Source organism: Capricornis sumatraensis, chromosome 10 (assembly GCF_032405125.1).
Source record: "Capricornis sumatraensis isolate serow.1 chromosome 10, serow.2, whole genome shotgun sequence".
Taxonomy (NCBI): domain Eukaryota; kingdom Metazoa; phylum Chordata; class Mammalia; order Artiodactyla; family Bovidae; genus Capricornis; species Capricornis sumatraensis.
In genome coordinates this window covers 100,436,636-100,458,832 of record NC_091078.1, presented here as the reverse complement: position 1 = coordinate 100,458,832, position 22,197 = coordinate 100,436,636, and the positions used below count along the sequence as shown (strand labels likewise).

General features: G+C 49.1%; 1 protein-coding gene across 1 annotated transcript in view; it reads right to left on the bottom strand.

The window, feature by feature from the left end:
- Window positions 1-22,197, bottom strand: part of SLC6A11 (solute carrier family 6 member 11) — a 123,585-nt gene that overhangs the window by 5,646 nt on the left and 95,742 nt on the right. The window contains exons 8-12 of the mRNA XM_068982886.1: window positions 17,118-17,242; window positions 6,780-6,892; window positions 3,997-4,134; window positions 1,386-1,488; window positions 577-677 (exon numbers count right to left, since the gene is read on the bottom strand). Coding sequence (XP_068838987.1) covers window positions 577-677; window positions 1,386-1,488; window positions 3,997-4,134; window positions 6,780-6,892; window positions 17,118-17,242 — 580 coding nt within the window. The remainder of the gene's footprint in view (window positions 1-576; window positions 678-1,385; window positions 1,489-3,996; window positions 4,135-6,779; window positions 6,893-17,117; window positions 17,243-22,197) is intronic.

Below are 22,197 nucleotides of genomic sequence, written 5' to 3'. Positions count from 1 at the left end.
TCTAGCTACTTCTCAGGGCTGGTTTCAAAGCTGACTTTCAGAACTAAGATGGTCGGTGAAGATGCTCTGAGATACTTCCAGCGCCAAGGACTGGGTGAAGAGCAGCGGTTTTGTTTCTTTAATTAAACATCCTTTCACCAAGGCCTCTCCGCAGTTTGGTCTGAGGGGCAAAGCGTGAGCCTCTCAAGCTGTTGCTTCATTGTTCACAGCAGAGCCAGATGTCTTTCACGCCTCATCCCCTACAGAGGTGGGTGCCATCTGCCCAGGCTTGTGGGTTCAGAATCTGAGGCCCCAAGAAGAGAGGTGACTTGCTTACTGTTACAGCAAGCTGGTGGCATGACTGGGGTCTTAGTGAGGGCCCCTAGCCCAGCCCAGAGACTGACTCCCAAAAAAAACATGGGCTTGGAAAGGTATCAGTTGCCTTGGACTTTCTGAGTGCACAGAGGGTCCCCCAGGAGGACATCACCTCCTCAGTTTTGGCCTCAGTCAGGCCTGGGCTCTGGGATGAAGAAGTGGGTGGGGGGTGGAGAAGTAGGGGAGTGGTGGGCTGCAGGTGGCTCCCGGCAGCACCCTTACCGCACAGATCCCGGGGGTCACGACCTTCCAGCACCATTTAATGAGTGACAACGGCCGGTAGCCAATCATGTCTTCGATGTTATCATAGAAGCGGTTGCTTCCTGTCCAGAATAAAGCAGACGGGCACACACACCCCAGAGAATTTCTGTACAAGCCTCAGAGGAAAGGCGATGAGTGTCTACGCTCCCCAGCAGGAGACAAACTGTGGCAGGGACCCTACTTACTGCTTAGAAACTACCAGGGTGTTAGTGATGTGCGGCGTGAGGACAAACTGTGGTGGAAGGGGCTCTGAAGAGACCCCTCCTGACTCAGTCAGGAGTTTCTGGGGAAAAGGTGGAAGGTGGTCGCTCTGAGCAGGGTCAGGCTGGCTGACCTGCATGGGTGGGGTGGGGGTCGGGGCTCAGACAGAAGGGCTGGTGGGCGTCTATTCACAAGCCCAGCAACTCTCATCCACTCACTCGGTCTGGGGAACAGGAAGACCCAAAGGCAGGTGCTAAGGGCCGGTCACTGGGCTGGCTGGTTTGTCTACACTCCCTCCTACCAGGAGCCACCGTGATGACTACTCCATTATACAGATGGGAAAACTGAGCCTCAGGGGCAGGAGGATGGACCCAAGGTTACAGTGCCTGAGCCTGGAACCCCTCCCTGTGCTGCAAAAGGGTATATAAGCAGGAGGGTCTTCCAACAGGTGGGAGAACCCAAGACGTCCCTGAGGGGAAGAGGCTGATGGAGATGGAGACGGGCCACAGGGAAGCCCAGCCCACCCAGGTCCCGGGCGCTGGGGGGTGGCGGGCTTGGCCTCCACTCACCGTACACCCAGCCGATGCAGATGCACTCGAAGATGGCCACAAAGAGAAGGCACATTCCGCTGGCGGCGTAGGAGTCAAAGAGCTGGAAGATGTACATACCGCCCTGCGGGGTGGAGGACAGACGCAGGGAAGGGGGACAGACAGACATACGGGAGAGCGGGGTTAGCCGGCTGGCCTCGGCGAGGGCGCCCCGCCCTGTGGTCACCTCCCACCCTGGAGTCACGTCCACCAGGGCAGACTGGTCTCTCCAGCATTCTGAATGTCGCACCCACCGCAGCTGGGTGCCCCCTTAGACCACCCTCAGGGGTTGCTGGGATCTCAGAGGTTTGTCTTGTCTCTGCTCCCTGAATGCTAGACACAACACAGAAAACTGGAGACTGGAGGTCAGGCAGGCTCAGCACCTCTCTCCAGGGGGCTGTGACGGCCTCCCCACAGGCCTCCCTGCCTCTAGCCTCGCCCTCTCCTACGCGTCCACACAGCAGCTTTCGTAGGTCCTGCCTTGTGCAGTCATAAGGCCGGTGTTGCTGGGGTCCTTAGTGCGCATGCAGGGAAGCGGAGCTCCAGGGTGCTGAGAACCCGCACCACCGGTCACCACAGGTCACCCAGCTGTGGGCCTGAGGACCAGGCCCAGGCGTCCGGCTACAGAGCCTGTGACCTTCGCCGCCTACCCCCTCACCTCCGTGGAGGAGCAGATATTTGCAGATTATTTTCCCCTACAGCAGAGCTTTAAATGTGTTTAAATGAGGGAGAAGATCATTCCAGCAATTACTGAGTCTGCCATGGCCCATTTGGCAGGTTTAAGTTCCCAGTGTGGTCACTCACAGACATGCCTCTGCAGAGGGCGAAGGTGAGTGTGTGGGGCCTGAGTGTCTGCTGATTCCTGGTCCAGGGCAGGCACAGTGCTGGCTCCGTGATGGGCCTGGGGCCCAAGGCCTGGGAGAGGGCTCTGTGAGCCAGGGTACCAGGGCTGGCCAGTTGGCGTCCAGGAGAGCCCTCCACCGATGGGCCTGCTGCAAGCCGAGGATGCCCACGAATGCCTGCTTTTCCCGTAGCCCCACCAGCCTCTTGAAGGCATCAGGTAACCCCCCAGTTTGTGCGTGACAAAAGACTCTACTTTGTGTAATTAATCAGCACTTAATGAGGCCCTGCTCACTGGTTGTGTGGAGAAAGGCAGGGGGGAAGTGTGGCACCATTCATTTGCTCCAATGCTGATTATCCTCCCATTAATGTGACAATGACTAGGAGCAGGAATTATACACCCTGGCCAGGCCCCAAGGGCACAGAACAGATCAAGGCTGGCTCCTATTCTTGAGGACCTTGGGGCCTGGTGGGGCAGGTGAATAGACAGGTCACTGTAATGTCCAGATGGAGTCTGGATCGAGCTTAGAATGAAGTCCTGGGTGGGAAGGAAAGCAGAGGAGGCTTCCAGGAGGAGGTGGCCTTTTTGAATTGAGAGGCAGAGAATGATGAAGATCAGCAGACCGACCTCAGTACCACATCAGCTGCTCTGACAGATTCTAAATTCCCTCACTTTTTCCATGTTCCTTACAAAACCCCTTTGTGTCTCCTGGCAACAGTTTTTTGGTTATTTGGAGGGGGAGAGCAGCTTGGTTTTTAAAATTAATTTTGTGAGTGTGAGTAAAAAGATACCTAATTTCGCCTTCCCAAGGTACTTAAGAAAGTATTTATTAGACAGGATGCTGCAGGAGGGAAGAGAATCATGGCTTTATGAGACTGTCTGAGTTTGGGGGTGTGATGAGCCCCTCCTTGCTCACAGGCCTGGCAGAGATAAGAGGGGACATGTGGAGGGTTGGAGCTGGAACACGCAGCACCTGAAGGTGTCCAGGTTCCTCAGTGATGAAGCCTGTTCTGAACTTGAGGCCAGTGAAAGCCACTAGCTGGGGGTTCTCAGGAGACAGTGCCTCCTTCGCCCAGAAGTTTCACTAAAACGGGTAGCCTGGGCATCTGGATACTCATGGGCTTAGCTGCTCAGTCGTGTCTGACTCTTTGCGACCCCATGGACTCTAGTCCGCCAGGCTCCCTCTGTCCATGGGGTTCTCCAGGCAAGAATACTGGAGTGGGTTGCCATGGCTGCTCATAATGACCAGGTAAACCCACCCTTCCTCACTGTGATTGTTATTCCTTCTGGCGGGGGAGACCTGGAGCTGAGCATTTATACAAGTGCTGAATGAGAACTTCCATGGCATCTCACGATGATTCATCATGAGCACGAGAACACAGTGTTGCTGAGAAGGGCCAGACCTGGAGGCAGGGTCACCCAGATAGTCAAGGTCAGAGCTGGCATGTGATGTCAGATCTGCCTAACCCAAACGTGTCCATGCTAAGTCACTTCAGTTGTGTCCGACACTTCACAGCCTCATGGACTGTAGTCTGCCAGGCTCCTCTGTCCATGGGGTTCTCCAGGCAAGAATACTGGGGTGGGTTGCCATGTCTGCCTCCAGGGGATCTTCCGGACCCAGGCATCAAACTCGCGTCTCTTATGTCTCCTGCATTGGCAAGGGGGTTCTTTACCACTAGCGCCACCAAAGCCCAGGCACTTACCCCTCGTGTTACCCTGTCCATGCCACTTACCTGTGTGGCTATCACTCACCTCTGTTAACATCACAAGACCCAGAAAGTAGGAGGTGGCCGACAGGGCCAGGATGAGCAGCTCCCGCCGATAGCCCCTCCGGAAGACCTTGGGGTACATGTCTACCACGGCGGTCACCAGGCTCTCCACGCATACGAACTGGATGGGGCAGAAACGACGGTGTGAGGCCCTGGCTCCAGGCAGACACAGCAGCCCTAAAGCCCGGGCTTCCCTCCCCGCCGGGCCTCGCCTTCACTGCCACACTTTCTCACCCTGACGGAGGATCCGAGAATAACAACAGTATCCCCCGCGCTTACAGAATGCCAGCAGGCCCATTCAACACAAGAGGACCCTGAGGCTCAGAGAGGGAAGGTGACCAGCCCAAAGTCTCTCAGCTAGGAAGCAGCAGAGTCCTCCTGACTCTGAAGCTGGAATTCCTTCTCCCTTATGCTGCCAGTCATGTGCCCATGTGCTGGGCCTTGTTCTAGGGTGGACGAAGTAAATGAGACCCAGTCTTGGCCTGGGAAGCAAGATGGCAGTTTGGGTAACTGTCTTGAGAGCTGAGGGCTCTGATCAGTCTGTGGGGGCCTGACTTACTTCATCTTCCAGGCCCGTGACAGTGCCCCTGCCCTTTGCTTCTGGAGGGCGGGTGGCCTTCTGCTGGGGGGAGGGCAACCAGGGGAGCTAATACCCAGCTCTTGTGTTTGGGCTGGGCAAGTTTAGATGGCAGAGCTTGAGGCACTATGCATATGTGTCCCACCATGCTGAGGGAGGGCCAGGAATGAGATCAGTCACACTCCTACTCAACCATCAACACCCAGACCAAATAGCCCAGCATATCCCTCACCCCCTCCCCGAGTTCTCCCAGCACTGCAGGCAGGTCTCCTGCATGAGCCTTTTCCTGACTGCTGCTTCTTGCCCTCAACTTGGGCAGAACAGACCCCAACCCCTATTCCAGGCCCAGTCCATACCCCTCATCTGTAGGGTCCATGCTTGCTCAGATCTGTCTCCTTACAAAAAGGAAGGCAAGGGCCACGTCACTGACATCTACTTCAAGTGGCACAGAGCAGACGCTCAGAAAATGTTTGATGAATGAATAATAACAACAGTGGTGAACACATGGTGCTCACTGTGTGCCAGGCTCAGTTCTAGGTAGTTAACAGATGTTAATTTCTTCAATCTCTATGTATTAAGCTCTACCACTGTCCCTCTTTTGTGAAGAAGACACAGAAGCATAGCAGTGTAGGGAACTTGCCCTGAGGTCACAAAGGTCTACTCTTTTAGGGCCTGAATTTGAACCTGGCAATCTTCTTCCAGAGGCTGGGCTGTCACCACTGTGGGGCACTGTGAGGTCATTATTTGGGGGCACCCCCATCCGTGGAGCCACTGCTTGGCTCCATGTCCTTTCTGGTCCATGTCTATCTCCCCAGGGAAGGTATTTCCATCCTCATTGTGCAAAGGGACTGAGCACAGCCCAGAGTCACCCAGCTGGCAAGAGTTGGGACTTAACTCAGCCTAGACTCCAATGCCCAGGCTCCTGGCCTCCAAGCTGTCCTGTCTCTAGGGGAAGACTAGCTGTGCTCGTCCTTTCTCTAGGGTCTATAGGGAAGGAAGGGGACTCAGGGGACGCTGTTGATCCAGCACTTAAACTGAAAAGGCATCAGAGCAGATGGGCTACGAGGTGCAGAGACCTGGGAGCATATCCTGTCAAGTCACTTGGCCTTTCTGAGCCTCAGTTTCTTCCTCTGTAAAATGGGGATAACAGAAGCCCTGCCCCCACCACCCATATGGCTATCATGGTTAAAAACTGGGGACACAGCCCAGGCACACCTGGGGGTGGTCTGAGCAGCCACCCCCTGCCCTGGGGCCCCAGGCCCCCTTTGCAAACAGAGTACCGCAGCCCTAGTGTTGGTTTGGCTCAGCCCAGGGGCTTGCAGAGCCCAGGCCCGGCCTCCACACCCCTCTGAGGAGACAAGCCCGTCACTGTCACACAAGCTGCTGATCCCTCCTGAGGCCTCTGCCGGTGACAATGGAGGGACAGTTATCAGCAAAAACACCCGGTTGCTTCTGCAGCTCGGCTTAGCAGTTTCTGAGAAATCATCCAGGGGAAGAAATAGGACGTGGCTGGATTGACAGCCACACCAGCCATGGGGCCTGGATGCTGAGTGACTCGCACAAGGTCACAGGTAGGGGGAGGGGAGCACCTTGCCAAGAGACCCCTGTCTGAGAGCCTCAGAGTGCCTGGCTTTGGCTGGAAGACCTTCTCTGGGGCTCTTAGGAAGGCCAGGCACAATACAGCAGCAGGACCAAGGGTTGATTTCTGGAGATGAAGAGGCCACAGGATTCCAGCAGGAAAACCGAAGAGGGGATTGAAAGAGGGTGGGAGGGTGGACGGGGGTGAAAAGATGCAAGTGCACACATTTGCGTTAAGAGAAAGGAAAATGCAGACAGATAAACTGTTAGTTCTAACTCCACATCCTTCATGGAGGAAGGTGGGCTGCCAAGTGGGGGTGGGTCTGGGAGAGGCAGGAGAACAGAGGTGGGTGGGAGCAGGGTGCAGATGTGGGGGGAGTGGGAGCTGGTGGTGGTACCCAGGACCCACCCAGGTGTCCACCTGGGGCATGTCATGGGAGCCCCGATGCGGAGATCAGGGAAGAAAGCAGATGCTTTTCTGTGTTCCCAAGTCTTTTACGATCTGGTTGGTCCTGACTGACCAGAACCAGGACGTGGTGTGCAGGCCCCAGATCTGTTCCTGGGAGCAGCACCTGCCCCCAGTGCTGCTGGCCCCTGGGCTCCCCGCTTACCTGGCTGTCCAGGCCCAGAAAGATGAGCATCATGAAGAACAAGGCGGCCCAGAGTGGGGAGAGGGGCATCATGGTGACGGCCTTTGGGTAGGCGATAAAGGCCAGGCCAGGGCCTGGAGAGGGAGCAGAGAGAAGCGGGCTGAGTGGAGTTCAGTGCCTCATTCAATTACTGTGTTCGTCTAAAATGGATTAAGCGTTTCTTTTGTGCCAGGTGCTGTGCTGAATTCTTCCTTGAATCATGTACATCTCACAGCCACCGCATGCTCCTGGTTCTACAAGGATATCCATTGTAGAGATGAGCAAGCTGAGGCAGAGAGAAGGAAGCAAGGATCTGGAAGGGTCAAGACTCAAGTCCAGGTTAGTCTGACACCCAGACCCTCCTCTGCACAGACGTGTCTCTATTCTTACTGGGGTAGGTGAAGAGAGGTGGTGGTGGGAGGCATTCTTATTAAAATGCAGGTTCTCAGGCCCACCTAGAGATCCTAATTCAGTCAGTCTCGGGTGACAGAAGGACCAGTGGCTCCTATGTGAGCAGTCAGGGCTTGGGCAAATGCTGGTCCACCCAGGCAGCCTTCTCCTTGGAGCGTCTCCCAGGTCCACACTCACTCCTCTTGACTGCTCCCGAAAGGGGGCCTGACAGCACAGCCTCAGGATGGGAGGTTCTAGCCCTGCAGCACGGTGGCCAAGGGTTCAAGTCCCCGTTCTTTACTGGGAGCTTCACCCACCCCTCAGCTAGAAAATGGGAACAATGGATCCCTACCTAAGAAGGCCGGTGGCGGAGTTCAGTGTGACGATGCAGAAATACGGAAAGCACTTAAAAAGGTAAATGTTCACGAAACGCTTATCCTCACTATCTTCTACCTTTACAAACAGCCTTATTAGAGTCACTTTACCTATCATAAGTGTTCATTTCAAGGGTATGATTCAATGCGTTTTGAAATGTGGAGACACCCAGTCTCTCCACCCTCACTCCCTGTCTCTGTACTGGGCAACTACTGATCGTTCTTTTTCCCACCTGAGATTAGCTTTGTTCATCCTACCTAGGAGGGGAATTACCAGGTCATATGGGAATCATCTGTTTAACTTTCTAAGAAATGCCAAACATATTTCCAAAGTGACTCTGTCATTTTACAGTCCTACCAGCAACAATTGAGAGTTTCAGGGGCTCCACATCCTTGTCAACACTTGAGGTTGTCAGTCTTTTAAATTTAGTCATTATAGTGGATATGAAGTGTTATATGTTTCTAATTTGTATTTCCCTGATGACTAACAGTGTGAAGTATCTTCACATATCTTTATTGTCCATTAATAAATCTTTTTATTATTTTTTTTAAAATTTCAATTTATTTATTTCTCGCCCATGTTGTGACTTGCAGGATCTCAGTTCCCCAGCCAAGGACTGAACCCAGATCCTCAGCAGTGAAAGCAAGGAGTCCTGATCACTGGACTATCAAGGATTTGCTACATATCAACATCTTCTTTTGTGAAGTACCTCCTGTGCTCTTGCCCATTTTCACTTGGGTTAGCTCCTTTTTACTGAATTGTGAGAATTCCTAATATATTTGGGATGCCGCTGCTGCTGCAAGTTGCTTCAGTCGCGTCCGACTCTGTGCAACCCCATAGATGGCAGCCCACCAGGCTCTGTCCCCAGGATTCTCCAGGCAAGAACACTGGAGTGGGTTGCCATTTCCTTCTCCAAACCCTTTATGAATTATGATTATCTTCTCCAAGTCTGTTGCTTACCTTTTCGTTTTAAAATTACATTTTGTGAAAAGCAGAATATAAAAATTTCGCAATTGTTTGTTGTTGGTTTAAAAATTTTTTTTGTAGATTTCTTAGGATTTTCAGTGTGGTCAATCATGTTGTTTATGAATGAAGACAGTTTTTATTCTTCCTTTATAATCTTAATACTTTTACTTTTTCTTGCCTTATTATACTCTCTAGGAATTTCAGTATAATATGGAACATGTTTTTAGCTTTACAATGTTCAGTCAACATACTGCTTCCTGAAATTCACTTTTGTTAGCTCTTTTCTGTCCCATTCTTTTCAGAATGACTGCATTATGCATTTGTAATATAGTGAAGTTCATTCATTACTATTTGTATTATGTTTGGTTCCACCCACACAAAAGTAACTATTTTTCTTGGGTGCTCTGTCAAACAATACTGTGGCTCTCAGTAAGAGCTACCAAAGATAAATACTCAGAGAAGGTGTTCTTCCTTCTCCTTACTTCTTAATTTCTCACCTTTTTCTATCCTTTTTCCACTCACCACTGTAGGCAACCATTCTCTTTACTTTTAAAACTTTTATGCACACACCTATTTTAAAAAAATATCCTTTAATTTCCATTTACTTGATTATTTTTTATAATTAATGAATGTTGAATTTTTCAAGGACTTTTTCCGCATCTATGGAGATAATTTTATGATTTACTTTGTTTGGACTATTAATATGGTGTGTGATATTAATGGCTTTAGCATTAAATCAACCTTCCATTATTCCTGAATAAATCTTACCTGGACATGGTATATATTACCTTCTTAATGCGATTTTGGATTCTAATATTTTAGATTTGAGTTTGCTAATACTTTATTTGGTATTTTGGCATCAACATGCATGAGTGATATTAATCTGTAGTTTTCTTTCTTGGCATTTTCTATTTGGTTTAGGTTTCAATACTATGTGTTTCAGATAATGAATTAGGAAAGTTTCCTCCATTTTCAGTAACTTGGAATAATTTATAGAGCACTGGGCCTATCTTATCTGGTCTCAAAGGTTTGGTAGAATTCCTCTGAGAAGCCATCAGGGCCTGATGTTTTCTTGTGAGGTTGCTCTTCAGTAACTTTGTCTGTTTCTTCTATGGAAATTGGCTTGTTTAAGCTTTCTAAGTCAAATGGGGTCAGTTTAGCAATCTCCATTTCCCTAGGAAAATATTCATTTCATCTAGGTCTTCGAATTTATATGCAAAGAGGATTGCAAAGTAATCTCTTATGATTTTAAAAAATGTCTTCTGCTCCAATGGTTAGTTCCCCTTTGTAATTTCTTATTTTGTTATTTGTATGTTCTCTACCCTCCAACCTTGTTCCGCGCCCCCCCCCCCCGCCCCCACCTTGATCATCTGGTGATTTGCCTATTTTTATTTTGAAAAACCTAGAATTTTCACTTATTATTTAAAAAAAAAAACCCAGTTCTCTACTTCATTACTTTCTGCTTTTTATTATTTCCTTCCTTGAACTGTCTTTTAGTTCATTTTGTTGCTGTTCTTATTTTTTTGCACAAGGAATGTAATTACTTCCATTCCTGCACTTTTATTGACAAGTGTGTTTAGTAAAGTTCTTATTCTTAGTTTATTTCTATGTCCCCTTGCACTGTCTGCAGTTCTTTGCTTCATGAAGATTATTGCTGTGTTATTTGGTCCATACATTTGTGTGTGTTATGTCTTCACTGTGAATTGTGGTTTTTAACATTAAAAAAAGTATTATCCTTTGTCATCCTTAATGCATGTGGGCTTGAATGCTACTCTGTCTTTATTTATGGCCTTTGTGAGTCACTTTGTTCTGGGTGTGTCTCTTATATACAGAATAGATAAGCATACCTCAGAGATGTTGTAGGTTTAGCTCCAGACTACGACGGCAAATTGAACATCCCAGTACAGCGAGTCACATGAATTTTTTAGGTTTCCCAGCAAATATAAAAGTTATGTTTACACTATACTCTAGTCGACTAAGTGAACAATACCAGTAGGTCTAAGAAAAGGTATGTACAGTGATTAAAAAATAGTTTATTGCTGAAGAATGCTAACCATCATCTGAGTCTTCAGTGAGTCGTAGTCTTTTTGCTGGGGGAAGGTCTTGCCGCGATGTTGATGGCTGCTGACTGATCAGGGTGGTGGTTGCTGAAGGCTGGGGTGGCTGCGGCAATTTCTTAAAATAAGACAAGAATGAAGTTTGCTGCCATCGACAGACTCTTCACAAGTGATTTCTCTGTAGCGTGCAGGACTGTTGGATAGCATTTTCACCCAGAGTAGAACTTCTTTCAAAGCTGGAGTCGATCCTCTTAAATTCTGCTGCTGCTTTAGCAGTTATGTTTACTGTTGTTGTCCAGTTGCTCAGTCATGTCTGACTCTTTGTGACCCCATGGGCTGTGGCACGCCAGGCCTCCTTGTCCCTCACCATTTCCCAAAGTTTGCTGAAGTTCATTTCCATTGCACCATGATGCCATCTAGCCATCTCATCTCTGACACCCTCTTCTCCTTCTGCTCCCAATCTTTCCTAGCATCAGGGTCTTTTGCAGTGAGTCAGCTCTTCGCATCAGGTGGCCAAAGTATTGGAGCTTCAGTGTCAGTCCTTCCAATGAATATTCAGGGTTGATTTCCCTTAGGACTGACTGGTTTGATCTCCATGCTGTCCAAGGGACTCTCAAGAGTCCTCTCCAGCACTTCTGCTGTCATTTCAACAAACGCCACAACATCTTTACCAGTAGTGTATTCGATCTCAAGAAACCACTTTCTTTACTCACTCATGAAAAGCAACTCCTCATCCACTAGTTTTAATACTAATTTAAAAGTTTGAAATACTGTGAGAATTACCAAAATGTGACACAGAGACACGAAGTGAGTAAATGCTGTTGGAAAAATTGTGCTGGTAGATGTGGCTTGATGCAGAGTTGCCACAAACCATGAGTTTGTGAAAAATTCAAAAATAAAGCAAGTGAAACACAATAAAACACGGTATGCCTATGCATAGGTTTTACTTTTTGAGTCAAACTGAAAATCTTTTTCTTTCAATAGATGAGTTAAGGTCATTCACCTTTACTGACAAGATTGATATATTTGGTCTTGACTGACAATATATAATTATGTATATTTCATATGTATATGAGTTGTGTATTCTGTTTTTTTTTTTTTAATTATTATTTAGGAAGGCTTATGTTGCTCTTCTGGTAGCTCAGTGGTAAAAAAAAAAAAAAAAATGCCAATGCAGGAGATGCAGGTTTGGTCCTTGGTCTGGGAAGATCCTCTGGAGAAGGAAATGACAACTCACTCTAGGATTCTTGCCTGGAGAAGCCCATGCAGAGAGGAGCCTGGCATGCTACAGTCCATGGGGTAGCAGAGTCAGACTCATTTAGCAACTGAACAATAACAATGTTTTTATTCTAGTGGTTAACTTCATACTTGTACTCTTTTTAATGCTCTTAGGCCCTTAGTCTCTTATTTAAACCTTTAATATGTCTTTCCAGGTCCCCCACACCCACGAGTATCTACCACCACTTATTACTCACACACCAGGAAGTGTTTTCTACCTTCTCTTGCCTCCTCTTTCTATTGTTTGGTTGAATGAACCCTACTTTGTAACAGTATGCAGTGTATTTCTACACTGGTTCTCTATTTTCTTCCCCACCTTTGTTTTGATGTTATATATATACATGCATATTAATACATTTTATATATTTTAAGAGCTCAACATAAGTCTTTTTCTGGAGTTTTACCAGTCATTATTGGGTTGGATGACATTCATGCTCTGATAGAAGAATGTCAGAACATCACAAGAAGCCTCTAAGTTCTTTCATATTAAAAATGGCTTTTCTATATAGCTTTAACATACTATATGTAACATATATAGCCATAAGATACATGAAGACATGACTGGATATTAAATCCTGGTTTTTACTTATTAACATGAATTTAAAAAAATGCTATACCATAGTTGCCTTGCTTTGTACGGTGGTTTCAAAAAGTATGGTGCGAGGTTAATACTTTCGCTGTTATGATCTTTTCTTGCCTGGAAGCCTTGAGGATTGTATCTATTTCTCTGAAATTTGGCCCACTGCACTGGGAGCGTGGAGTCCTAGCCACTGGACCACCAGGAAAGCCCCTGGTTCTCTTTTGTTTTGCAGGCCTTTACATTTTACCTCTTTTTCTTGGGCTCCCTTCACTATGCATGTGTTCACCATCTCCCTATAAAAGGATGCTCTTCTTTCTTTTTGCCCCCTGCCTCTTTTTTTCTCAGCAAGGTTTATGTTTCAAATGGCTCCTTTAAAATGTGCCTATGCCTTTAAATGGTCCTTACTCCTTGAAATCACACCTACTTTGAACCCCTGTAGTCCCTGCTAAAGGATCTGTTAAGATCCTTTCCAGGACTTTCAGATTGAGAGTAGATTCACTCTTCCTGGTGACTGCACCAAATCACTCCCACATCCTTTCCCTCTTCTTCTCTGTCCCACGGTTTTTCTCAGCTTGCCTTTGCAGCAGATATTGTGTGCTGGGATTGGTGATTTTTCTTTCTGTCACAGTTATCTGCAGCTTCAACATTTTCTGTCTTCAAATTATCCAGGAGGCACAGTTTTGTGTAGAATATACTTTTTCCTTCCTGTTTTATCTTGTTGTTTGCGGGAAAAAATTGGGATAATAAGAAGCTATACAGTTGTCACTGTCCTCAGATACTCTTACTTCCTCTAATTTTTAAAAGACTTTGTGTAAGACTGATAAGATCCATCTAGTCAAAGCTATAGTTTTTCCAGTAGTCATGTATGGATGTGAGAGTTGGACTATGAAGAAAGCTGAGCACTGAAGAACTGATGCTTTCGAACTGTGGTACTTGAGAAGACTATTGAGAGTCCCTTGGACTGCAAGGAGATCAAACCAGTCAATCCTAAAGGAATCAACCCTGAATATTCATTGGAAGGACTGATGTTGAAGCTGAGGCTCCAATACTTTGGCCACCTGATGCGAAGAGCCAACTTATTGGAAAAGACTGATGCTGGGAAAGATTGAGGGCAAGAGGAGAAGGGAGGCGACAGAGGATGAGATGGTTGGATGGCATCACTGACTCAATGGATATGATTTTGAGCAAACTCCAGGAGATAGTAAAGGACAGAGAAGCCTGGTGTGCTGCAGTCCATGGGGTCACAAACAGTTGGACATGACTGAGTGACTGAACAAGAAGACTGACATTATTTCTACTTAAATATTTAGTAGAATTCAGCAGTGAAACAGCAGGGCCTGGAGTCTTCTTGGTAGAAAGATTTTTGACAATGAATTCAATTTCTTTTGGAAATACAAAGCCATTTAGTTTTTCTGTTTCTTCTTGAGTTAGCTTAACTAAATTATGTAGTATTTTTTTAGGAAGTTGCCCATTTAATTTACATTATCAAGTATTAGTTTGAAGTTGTTCATGGTATTTCCTTATTCCCATTTTTAATGTCTGCAGGACCTATAGCCACATCTCCTCTTTCATTTCTGATATCAGTAATTTATATTTTCTCTCCTTTTTCCTTTCATTAGTCCTGTCAAGGTGTTATAAATTTTGCTATCTTTTATAATACAAAATTTTCACTTTGAAATTTTCCCTATTGCTTGCATGTCTTACCTTAATTAGTTCTTTGCTTCTACTTACTCTGGGCTTCCCTGGTGGCTCAGGCAGTTGAGAATCTACCTGCAATGCAGGAGACCCGGGTATAATCCGTGGGTTGGGAAGATCCCCTGGAGAAGGGAATGGGTACTGATTCCAGTATTCTTGGCTGGAGAGTTCCACGGACAGAGGAGCTTGGTGAGCTACAGTCCACAGAGTAGCAAAGAGTTGGATACAACAAACTGACTAACACTTCTAACATTCTCTACTTACTTTGTATTCCTTTCTTTCCCCTAGCTTCTTCTGATAAATACTTAAAAGTGTTTACTTTAAATCCTTCTAATTAGGTATTGAAAGTTACAATTTTCCCTGTAAGATCCTGCTGAGCAACATGAGAGGGCTACATACTTGCAATATGCAATTTCTGCAGAAGGCAGGAACTCCTAAAGGGCATCTTGGTCTGATTCACACCCCTAAGCACAGAGCAGGTTTACCTCCTTAGCACCTGAAGTGACACAGAGGGAGAAGCAGAAGAGATGGCAGCCAAGCCGGCTGTACCACCTATGTTCTGTGCGGCCTTAGAGGAACCACTCCATGCTCTGAGCCACAGAGCGGCGTCCTCATCTCTAACGGGCAGCATAAAGCCCAGGACTGCTGTCTACATGAATGGCGGCCCCTGTAGCCGTGCAGGGCACATTCTGCACAGCCTCCATAAAACCTGCCCTGCAGAGGCGCTGTAGGTGCTTCACGAAGTGCTGTATGAACAACCAGCCTGGGGCCTGATAGGTGAGACAGAGTAAATCACTCCTGGTACATCTGTTTAGGGGAATACCACACATCAACTATGGCACACCCACTCTGTGGAATCTCACTTGACCGTGAAAAGTCACGATTAAGCTCTCTATCTGTGCTCACCCATCTCTGACTCTTTGCTACTCCATTGACTGTAGCCTGGCAGGCTCCTCTGTCCATGGGATTATCCCAGAAAGAATACTGGAGTGGCTTGGCATTTTCTCCTCCAGGGGAATCTTCCTGACCCAGGGACTGAGCCCACAGCTCCTGCACTGCAGGCAGATTCTTTACCAATGAGCCACCTGGGATGCTGAGATCTCTCCTTACTGAGGAAGAAAACTCTCATGCTTTATTGTGAATGGAAAAATAAAACCGAATACGATCCAGTTTTCATTAGTATAGGTACAGCAGTATATGTATGGAAATCTGGCAAGAGAACCTCACAGGGCAGTCTGAGTCAGACTGGTGACTTTTTCCTTTGTCAATATTTAAACATTTTCCTACAGTAAGTATGCTTACAATTTGAAAAAAGAAAACAATTTGTCTTAGTTGGCTCTTTTCCTTTCTACCTCCACTCTGAGCTTCATCTTTAAAGCGCATCTGTCAAACGGGAGTAACGATAAAAAGAGCAACAACAGTGCCACAGATACGCTGTGTCACTCAACACCTGAGCTGGGAATTGGTTTGCTCATTTTGCAGAGGAAGAGGCAGGTTCTCTGAGCAGGCATAGGTCCCGTGGAGGAGGTGCCACTCCCTCTTCGCAGGGCCGCGCTGCGGTTTACTGCCATGAAGGAACATGGACGTTGTGTGAAGTGCCAGGTGCCTGCCTACCGTGGGCTGCAGGACAGAGCACTCGGAGCGTGGGCTGCAGGACAGAGCACTCAGAGCGTGGCTTGGATCAAATCCAATAGCTCTGTTCCTTGCAGTGTATGTGACCTTAGGTAAGCGACCACACCTCTCTGAGCCTCAGCTTCCTCACTGGTAAAACAGGGGTAGCGAAAGTGCCACCTTGGGGGGCTGAGTTGAGGATCATATGAGGCAGTTCCTGCCCTGAGTGTGCAATCTATGATAGACAGCTTTGGTCATGTTAATATCCTCTGGTCCAGGTCTGGTCCCCTGATTTCAGCAGGGACTGTCTCTCTCTCTTTCTGACAGATATCATGTAGAAGAAGGTGGAGCCCCAGGGGCCATGAAGCCGAGCTCAGCAACCGGCTTCCTGATCCAGGGTCCACACCCACCACCCTGCCCAGCTTGGTGGGTCAGAGGGGTACTTCCTATCTGTGCATGTCAGGCAAAAGCAGCCACGCCATGGACTAGAGTTCTCAACGGAGGCAACGCAGCCCTGCAGGTGGCAGGGGTTGTCATAACAAACGGGGGTCATGAGCAGCCTTGAGCAGACAGAAGCCAGGGAGGCTGGACCCCCTGTGATGCTCCTGACTGCCTCACCAGACATTCCTGTAGCTGAGAAACCTATTTAGATGTATGGAGGTTAGCGTCTAACTCTGTCATGTAGATACAAACTATTTTTGTACTTTAAAATACTATACAATGAATTGTCCCAGGATTCAAAACCAGGTGAATCAAGGGGAGACTTCTTTACCATTTTGCACAATCTCTTCAGCAGCAACTACCCTACCTGTGGTGTGTTTGATACAAACACGTGTCATTTTACATGAAGAATGTCACACTCATGGTGAGTCTACCCGTAGAATGAAGAAAGGGAAAGGGGTCCTTTCAGCAGAGGGAGAACAGTATGGGCAAAAGCACTGGGGTGGGAGGGAGGTGGCAACCACAGACGTGAAAGGGGACCACGAGTGAGCCTGGGGGAGCGAGGTGCGCGGTGAGACCACAGGAGCTGGGCAGGGCAGGGCAGGGCCTTGGGGGCCACGCCGAGAGGTCAGCCTTATGAGAAGCCAAAACAGACTGTTCACCAGGGGAGCACACGGTCAGCTTTGCATTTCAAAGCCCAGTCACTCTGCAGGAGCGTGATGCTCAGGACAGAGGGGACGACAGTGGAGGCAGGGAGGCCAGTGGGGGCTCCTGTGGTTCTCGAGACGACAGTGGTGGTGCTCTGGGCTGGCGGCTTCCCCCTCAGGAGCCTGCTCTGCAGAGGGACGGGGGCCCCCTCCTGAGACCTGAGCCCAGGAGAAGAGCGAGCTGAGGAGGAAGGCCATGGTTCCACTTCGGCAAACTCACCTGACTCTGCCACCTCGGCGATGGGCACCCCCTGCTCATATGCCATGAAGCCCAGGACTGAGAAGATGGCAAACCCGGCCACGAAGCTGGTGCCGCTGTTCAAGCAACAGAGCATGACGCAGTCCCTGGCGGGGGGAAGCAGGGAGAGGGGCTCGGGTCAGAATCCGGTGGGCGGAACCGGCGCAGCACAGGCATGTTTTGTCTTAGCGCCAAGGAAGCCCTCAGGGTTCAGAGAGGGGAGGTGGCTGGCCCACAGTCACACAGCTTCTCCTGCATTTTCCTAGAAGGTAAGGTCAGTCGCAGACCGGAAGCACAGACAGGGGGTGGGAAAGAAGGGAGGCTGGCAAGTAGGAAAATGTACACCAGGAAGGAAAGACTTGGAGACAAACCAACGCTTCTCCAAACTCCTGGCAGGAGAGAAAACCAAGGGAAGTGAGAGAGGATTGATTTTCTGGGAGCTCAAAGCATGAAGATAGCAACCTCTGAAAGAAAGGGCTGCTTCCCAGCCAGCACAGAGGCCTCAGGAGAGACACCCCTCCTGGCCCAGCGTCTCCCAGACCTCACACAAGCCTCCACTCTGATGCTGCAAGGAGCAGACCCTCCCAGGCCAGACCCCTCATGGAGTTGGGTGGTGGGGGGCTGCTTCACCAGGGCAGTGACTGCCCCCTGCTCCTGGCCAGGATTCACAGCAAAGAAGCACCAGCACAAAGCCGTGATGCAGGAGATTCCGGACTACAAACGACGAGGCTCCGCCAAGAGGAAGAAGACGGAGCCCGTACCTCCCGGCCCCTCCAACCTGGGGCTGTGCGCCCGCACGCAGGCGGGTCAGGGGATCAGACTCCCGGGACCTCGGCCACCACAGAGCATGCACGTGGGAGTCAGGCTTAGAACACCCATGACGCTTCACTTTAAAGGGAGGGCCCTGGGTGGGCTGTCCAGTCTCCTCCCTGGAGCAGCACCAGCCCGGAGCATCCCCACCACGACCCTAGCCAGCAGGACCACCCACCTTACTCCACGGCGCTTCGCTCCTCGGATGGCTCCTGCCGCTGACAGTGTAAGAACTTCCTCATGCTCTGTTCGACCCAAATCCACCTTCTCTGGGAAGTGTTAGTTCTAACCTCCCCGACAGCCTAAAGGCCTGAAGACAGAGGCCCTAAAGCTCCTTGAGGCTTCAGCTCGCTCAGTTGAACCCCCCAGGTCCCTTACCAGCGACCCTGTTTGTGCTCTGAAATTCAGCCCAGCTCATCCCTCTTCAAGAGTGTCACATCCAGGACTGAGCACTAGACTCAAGAACAGGGCAGGACTCTCACCTCCTCTTCTCCTGACACCATACTTTTTGCAATGCAATCAAAGGTTACACTGATGTCGGTGACTGTGACCCCCAGTTGCCTTGCATTGACCCTGGGAATCAAGGGCACGGTGGGAAGAGCATTAGACTAGGGTTCCAATTCTCCCGGCAGTATCTTCTCTCTGGGCCTGCTCTCATTGGCTAGATGACAAGGTGGCTTGGATAAGAGGGTCTCTTGGGCCTTGTGATCAATTAAGTCATTTTCCAGCAAGCAGTCACTTCCACGCCTTCCTCCCTGGGGTGGAGTGTATTTCCCAGCCCCATTGACTGAGGGCTTACCCAGGTGACTTTGTTTGACCAATGAGATAGCAACAGATGTGACATAAACAGAGAGTTGAGATGCACTTGTGCAATTGGTCTTGTCCTCACCCCTTCTGTGATTTGCCATGAGAAGCCCTTTCCAAAAGTAGCTCCTATCTCTGCAGCCTGGACTCCAGAATGTACACATGGCATGGCCTTGAGCCTGGCCTGGACCCTGGAGCCAAACCTGTCCAACCTACAGCCTGAAAGACAGAGTCCCCAACAGACTTATAAGCAATAAAAGCAAATGCTGTGGTTTTGGTGGTTAGCTACTGAGTTCTGGGGATGCTTGTTACACAGCATTCTTGCAGCAGTGACTGACTGATACAGGCCTTTTCTACAGAACTCTTCAGGCACTGTGGACAGAAACTGGGCTACCAAGCCTGGAGACTTTATCTGCAGGCTTGATCACCTTCTGGGCTTCCCACATGGTGCCAGTGGTAAAGAACCCAACTGCCAATGCAGGAGACCTAAGAGACACAGGTTTGATCCCTGGATTGCAATGATCCCCTGGATAAGGGCATGGTAACCCACTCCAGTATTTTTGCCTGGAGAATCCCATGGACAGAGGAGCCTGGTGGGCAACAGTCCATAGGGTTGCAAAGAGTTGGACACGACTATAACAACTTAGCACGCATGATCACCTCCACTCTGAGGGAAAGTCAGCTCAGCCCAGGAAGGCCAAGTTATTCCTAAGGCTGAGATAAGTCTGTCCTGCATGCCTGTTTCCCGCCCCTGGAAACAGTGCAAAGCAAGGCAGCACGGCTGAGGAAAGGGTTTTCTCCACAGCCTCTCCATGCTGGGATTCTTCTGTGGTTTTGGACAGGAAGTGCTGAGCACTGTCACTGAATCCTGAGGCCCAGGGAGGGCAGACACACACTCAAGCTCTCTGTCATCTGCTGGTGAAGCTGGAAGAGACCCTGATGCTGGGAAAGACTGAAAGCAAAAGGAGAAGATGGGGATGAGATGGTTAGAGAGCATCACTGACGCAGTGGGCACGAATTTGAGCAGACTCGGGAGATACCGGAGGACAGAGGAGCCACGGGGTCGCAAAGAGCTGGACACGACTTAGAGACTGAACAACACTGAGGCTGAGATATGAATCCAGCTGTCCCAGACACAAAAGCCTACTTTTTCCCTAGGAGCTACACAGAAACAGTGCTCCCTAAGAATTCAGACTTCTAAATCCTGACTTTTGGAAAATAACCTTTGGGTATTCATGTGGTTGCTGGAAACAAATGTCCCTTATTGCAAGGTCCCCACCTTCCCTCAGAGCCCACCTGCCTCAAGTGACTTCCTGACCACAGAGGGGCACAGGCTCTGAGCAGATCCAAGGCCCCTTCCAGCTCTGTGCCCTTGCTCCCCTTCTTCAGAGCACCCCCACCTACACCTACAAGCAGAGAGCCTAGCAGCCTGTGTTCTGAAGTGAGGATTTTCCCCATCTGGTTTGCTCCATTTGCAGCCCTCTAATTCCTTCCCCATAGGGCACCTTCTAGGTGAAAAGCTACATAACATGCACTTTGAAGTTGGCAGGAGCTGAGCTGGGCTTTGAAGACCTCCAGAAGCTATTATGCTGTCGGAAGAGGGTATTAATTTACTCCCTCTGAGTCAGGAAGATCCGTTCACAGAACAATTTGGAAATGGAAATAAAAGGAGCCCTCAGACTTTTGCAATGTCATTTAGGGGATTTGCTTTCTTCTGCTGATGGGAAGGGGAAAAAAACCTGCCTGTTGGATGGGGGAGCTGAAGGGGTCTGGGGCGGTCGGCATATTTCACCCACGTGCTCGGCGGGCAAGAAAGCTGCCGCTGTCCCAAGACACAGCCTGATGACATGCAGTCTTGGCCAAATCCTTGCTTATTTTAGTAGTTGGGAAAGAAATGGCTAAGCCTGGGAGTGCAGAATAAGGGTGCAGGAGCCAGAAAGGCGCAGGTTCAAAGCCACCACGTTGCATCGAGCCTCAGTGTCCCCATCTGCATAACGGCGTGGCTCCTTCCTCGCTTCCTTATACTTCGGCCAGCGCTCTCCTAGGTTGGAGGGACGATGATGAACGAGAGGACTCAGACTGCGTCCTCATGGAGCTGAAGGCTGAGCAGGAGGTGACCTAGAGATCTCTGTCACGCCCGGCACACAACAGAGGCAGGCTGGCGGCTGATGTGCAGACAGACGGATGCGGACGGCATCTCTCTCTAGCATCCCAAGGGGGTCACCCTCAGCCTGAACCAGAGGCCTGCTGGTGCTTTCCCTGTGCCCACGCCTCTCCTCTGACCCTGGTTCTATCTGCCTCACTGCTGATAGTGCTCTACCTACCACGTCCCAGACCTGCCTCCTGTAAACCCCGTGAAGGATGAGAGAGTCTACCTCACAACCTGGCCTGACCTCCCCCGTCTCTCGCATCCCTCTGTCCAGTGGTCCCCAGTGACCTCTCTGCCCAACAGCCCAGGGACTCTTAAGAGAGCTCGCCGGCTTCCCCTGTGGCCTTTCCTCCAGCATGTGGGATCTGCCCCCTTCCTTTGCCTCAGTTTGGCCAAGGTGCAACCTCTATAGACTGGAGCTGTACCTCTCAAGGTAGCGATTGGGGGTCTCACACTTAGTGGCACACAGAGCACATGGTTGGCTTAACAAGTGGGTGCGCAAAGCCATCACAAACTCAGCTTTCTGAGAATATGTGGCGGAGTGTTGGGGTGGAGGTTAGCAGACCGTGGCCAGGGTCCAGGTCCACCACACCTAGCTGGCAGGTGGCGGGGGGGACCATATCCATGAGCTTCAATTTCCCTTCCCTCGAAGATGGGGATAACATGAGAGGGACTTCACCACTGACCAAAGTCCTCAGAAACGAGGCACCCACTTGAGCCTCACAATAATCGAATCATGCGGCTGCCACATCCAAGGCCCCATCCCACCACCACACGCTGACATGGCTCCTCCCACTGTACCCTCACCTACACCGAGGGTTCATTTTCAGATCACAGCTCATTTGCTGGTGGAGGAAAACGAGCTGATTATTTTAAGCACGTGTTATGATCTTTTTCTTGGTGTTTTAGGATTTTTCATTTAGATCTGTTTCTATTCTTTACATTGGTAGGGAACTAACCCTTTTGAGTATCGTATTACATGTTAATTGATTTTGAGTATCATGTTACACGTTAACTGACTTAAATTGAAAAAAGTAGGGAAAACTACTAGACCACTCAGCTGTGACCTAAATCCCTTACAATTATACACTGGAAGTAACAAATAGATTCAAGGGGTTAGATCTGAAACAGTGCCTGAAAAACTATGGACAGAGGTTCGTAACGTTGTACAGGAGGTGGTGTTCAAAACCATCCCTAAGAAAAAGAAACGCAAAAAAGGCAACACAGTTGTGTAAGGAGGCCTTACAAATAGCTGAGAGAAGAAGAGAAGCAAAAGGCCAAGGAGAAAAAGAAAGACAT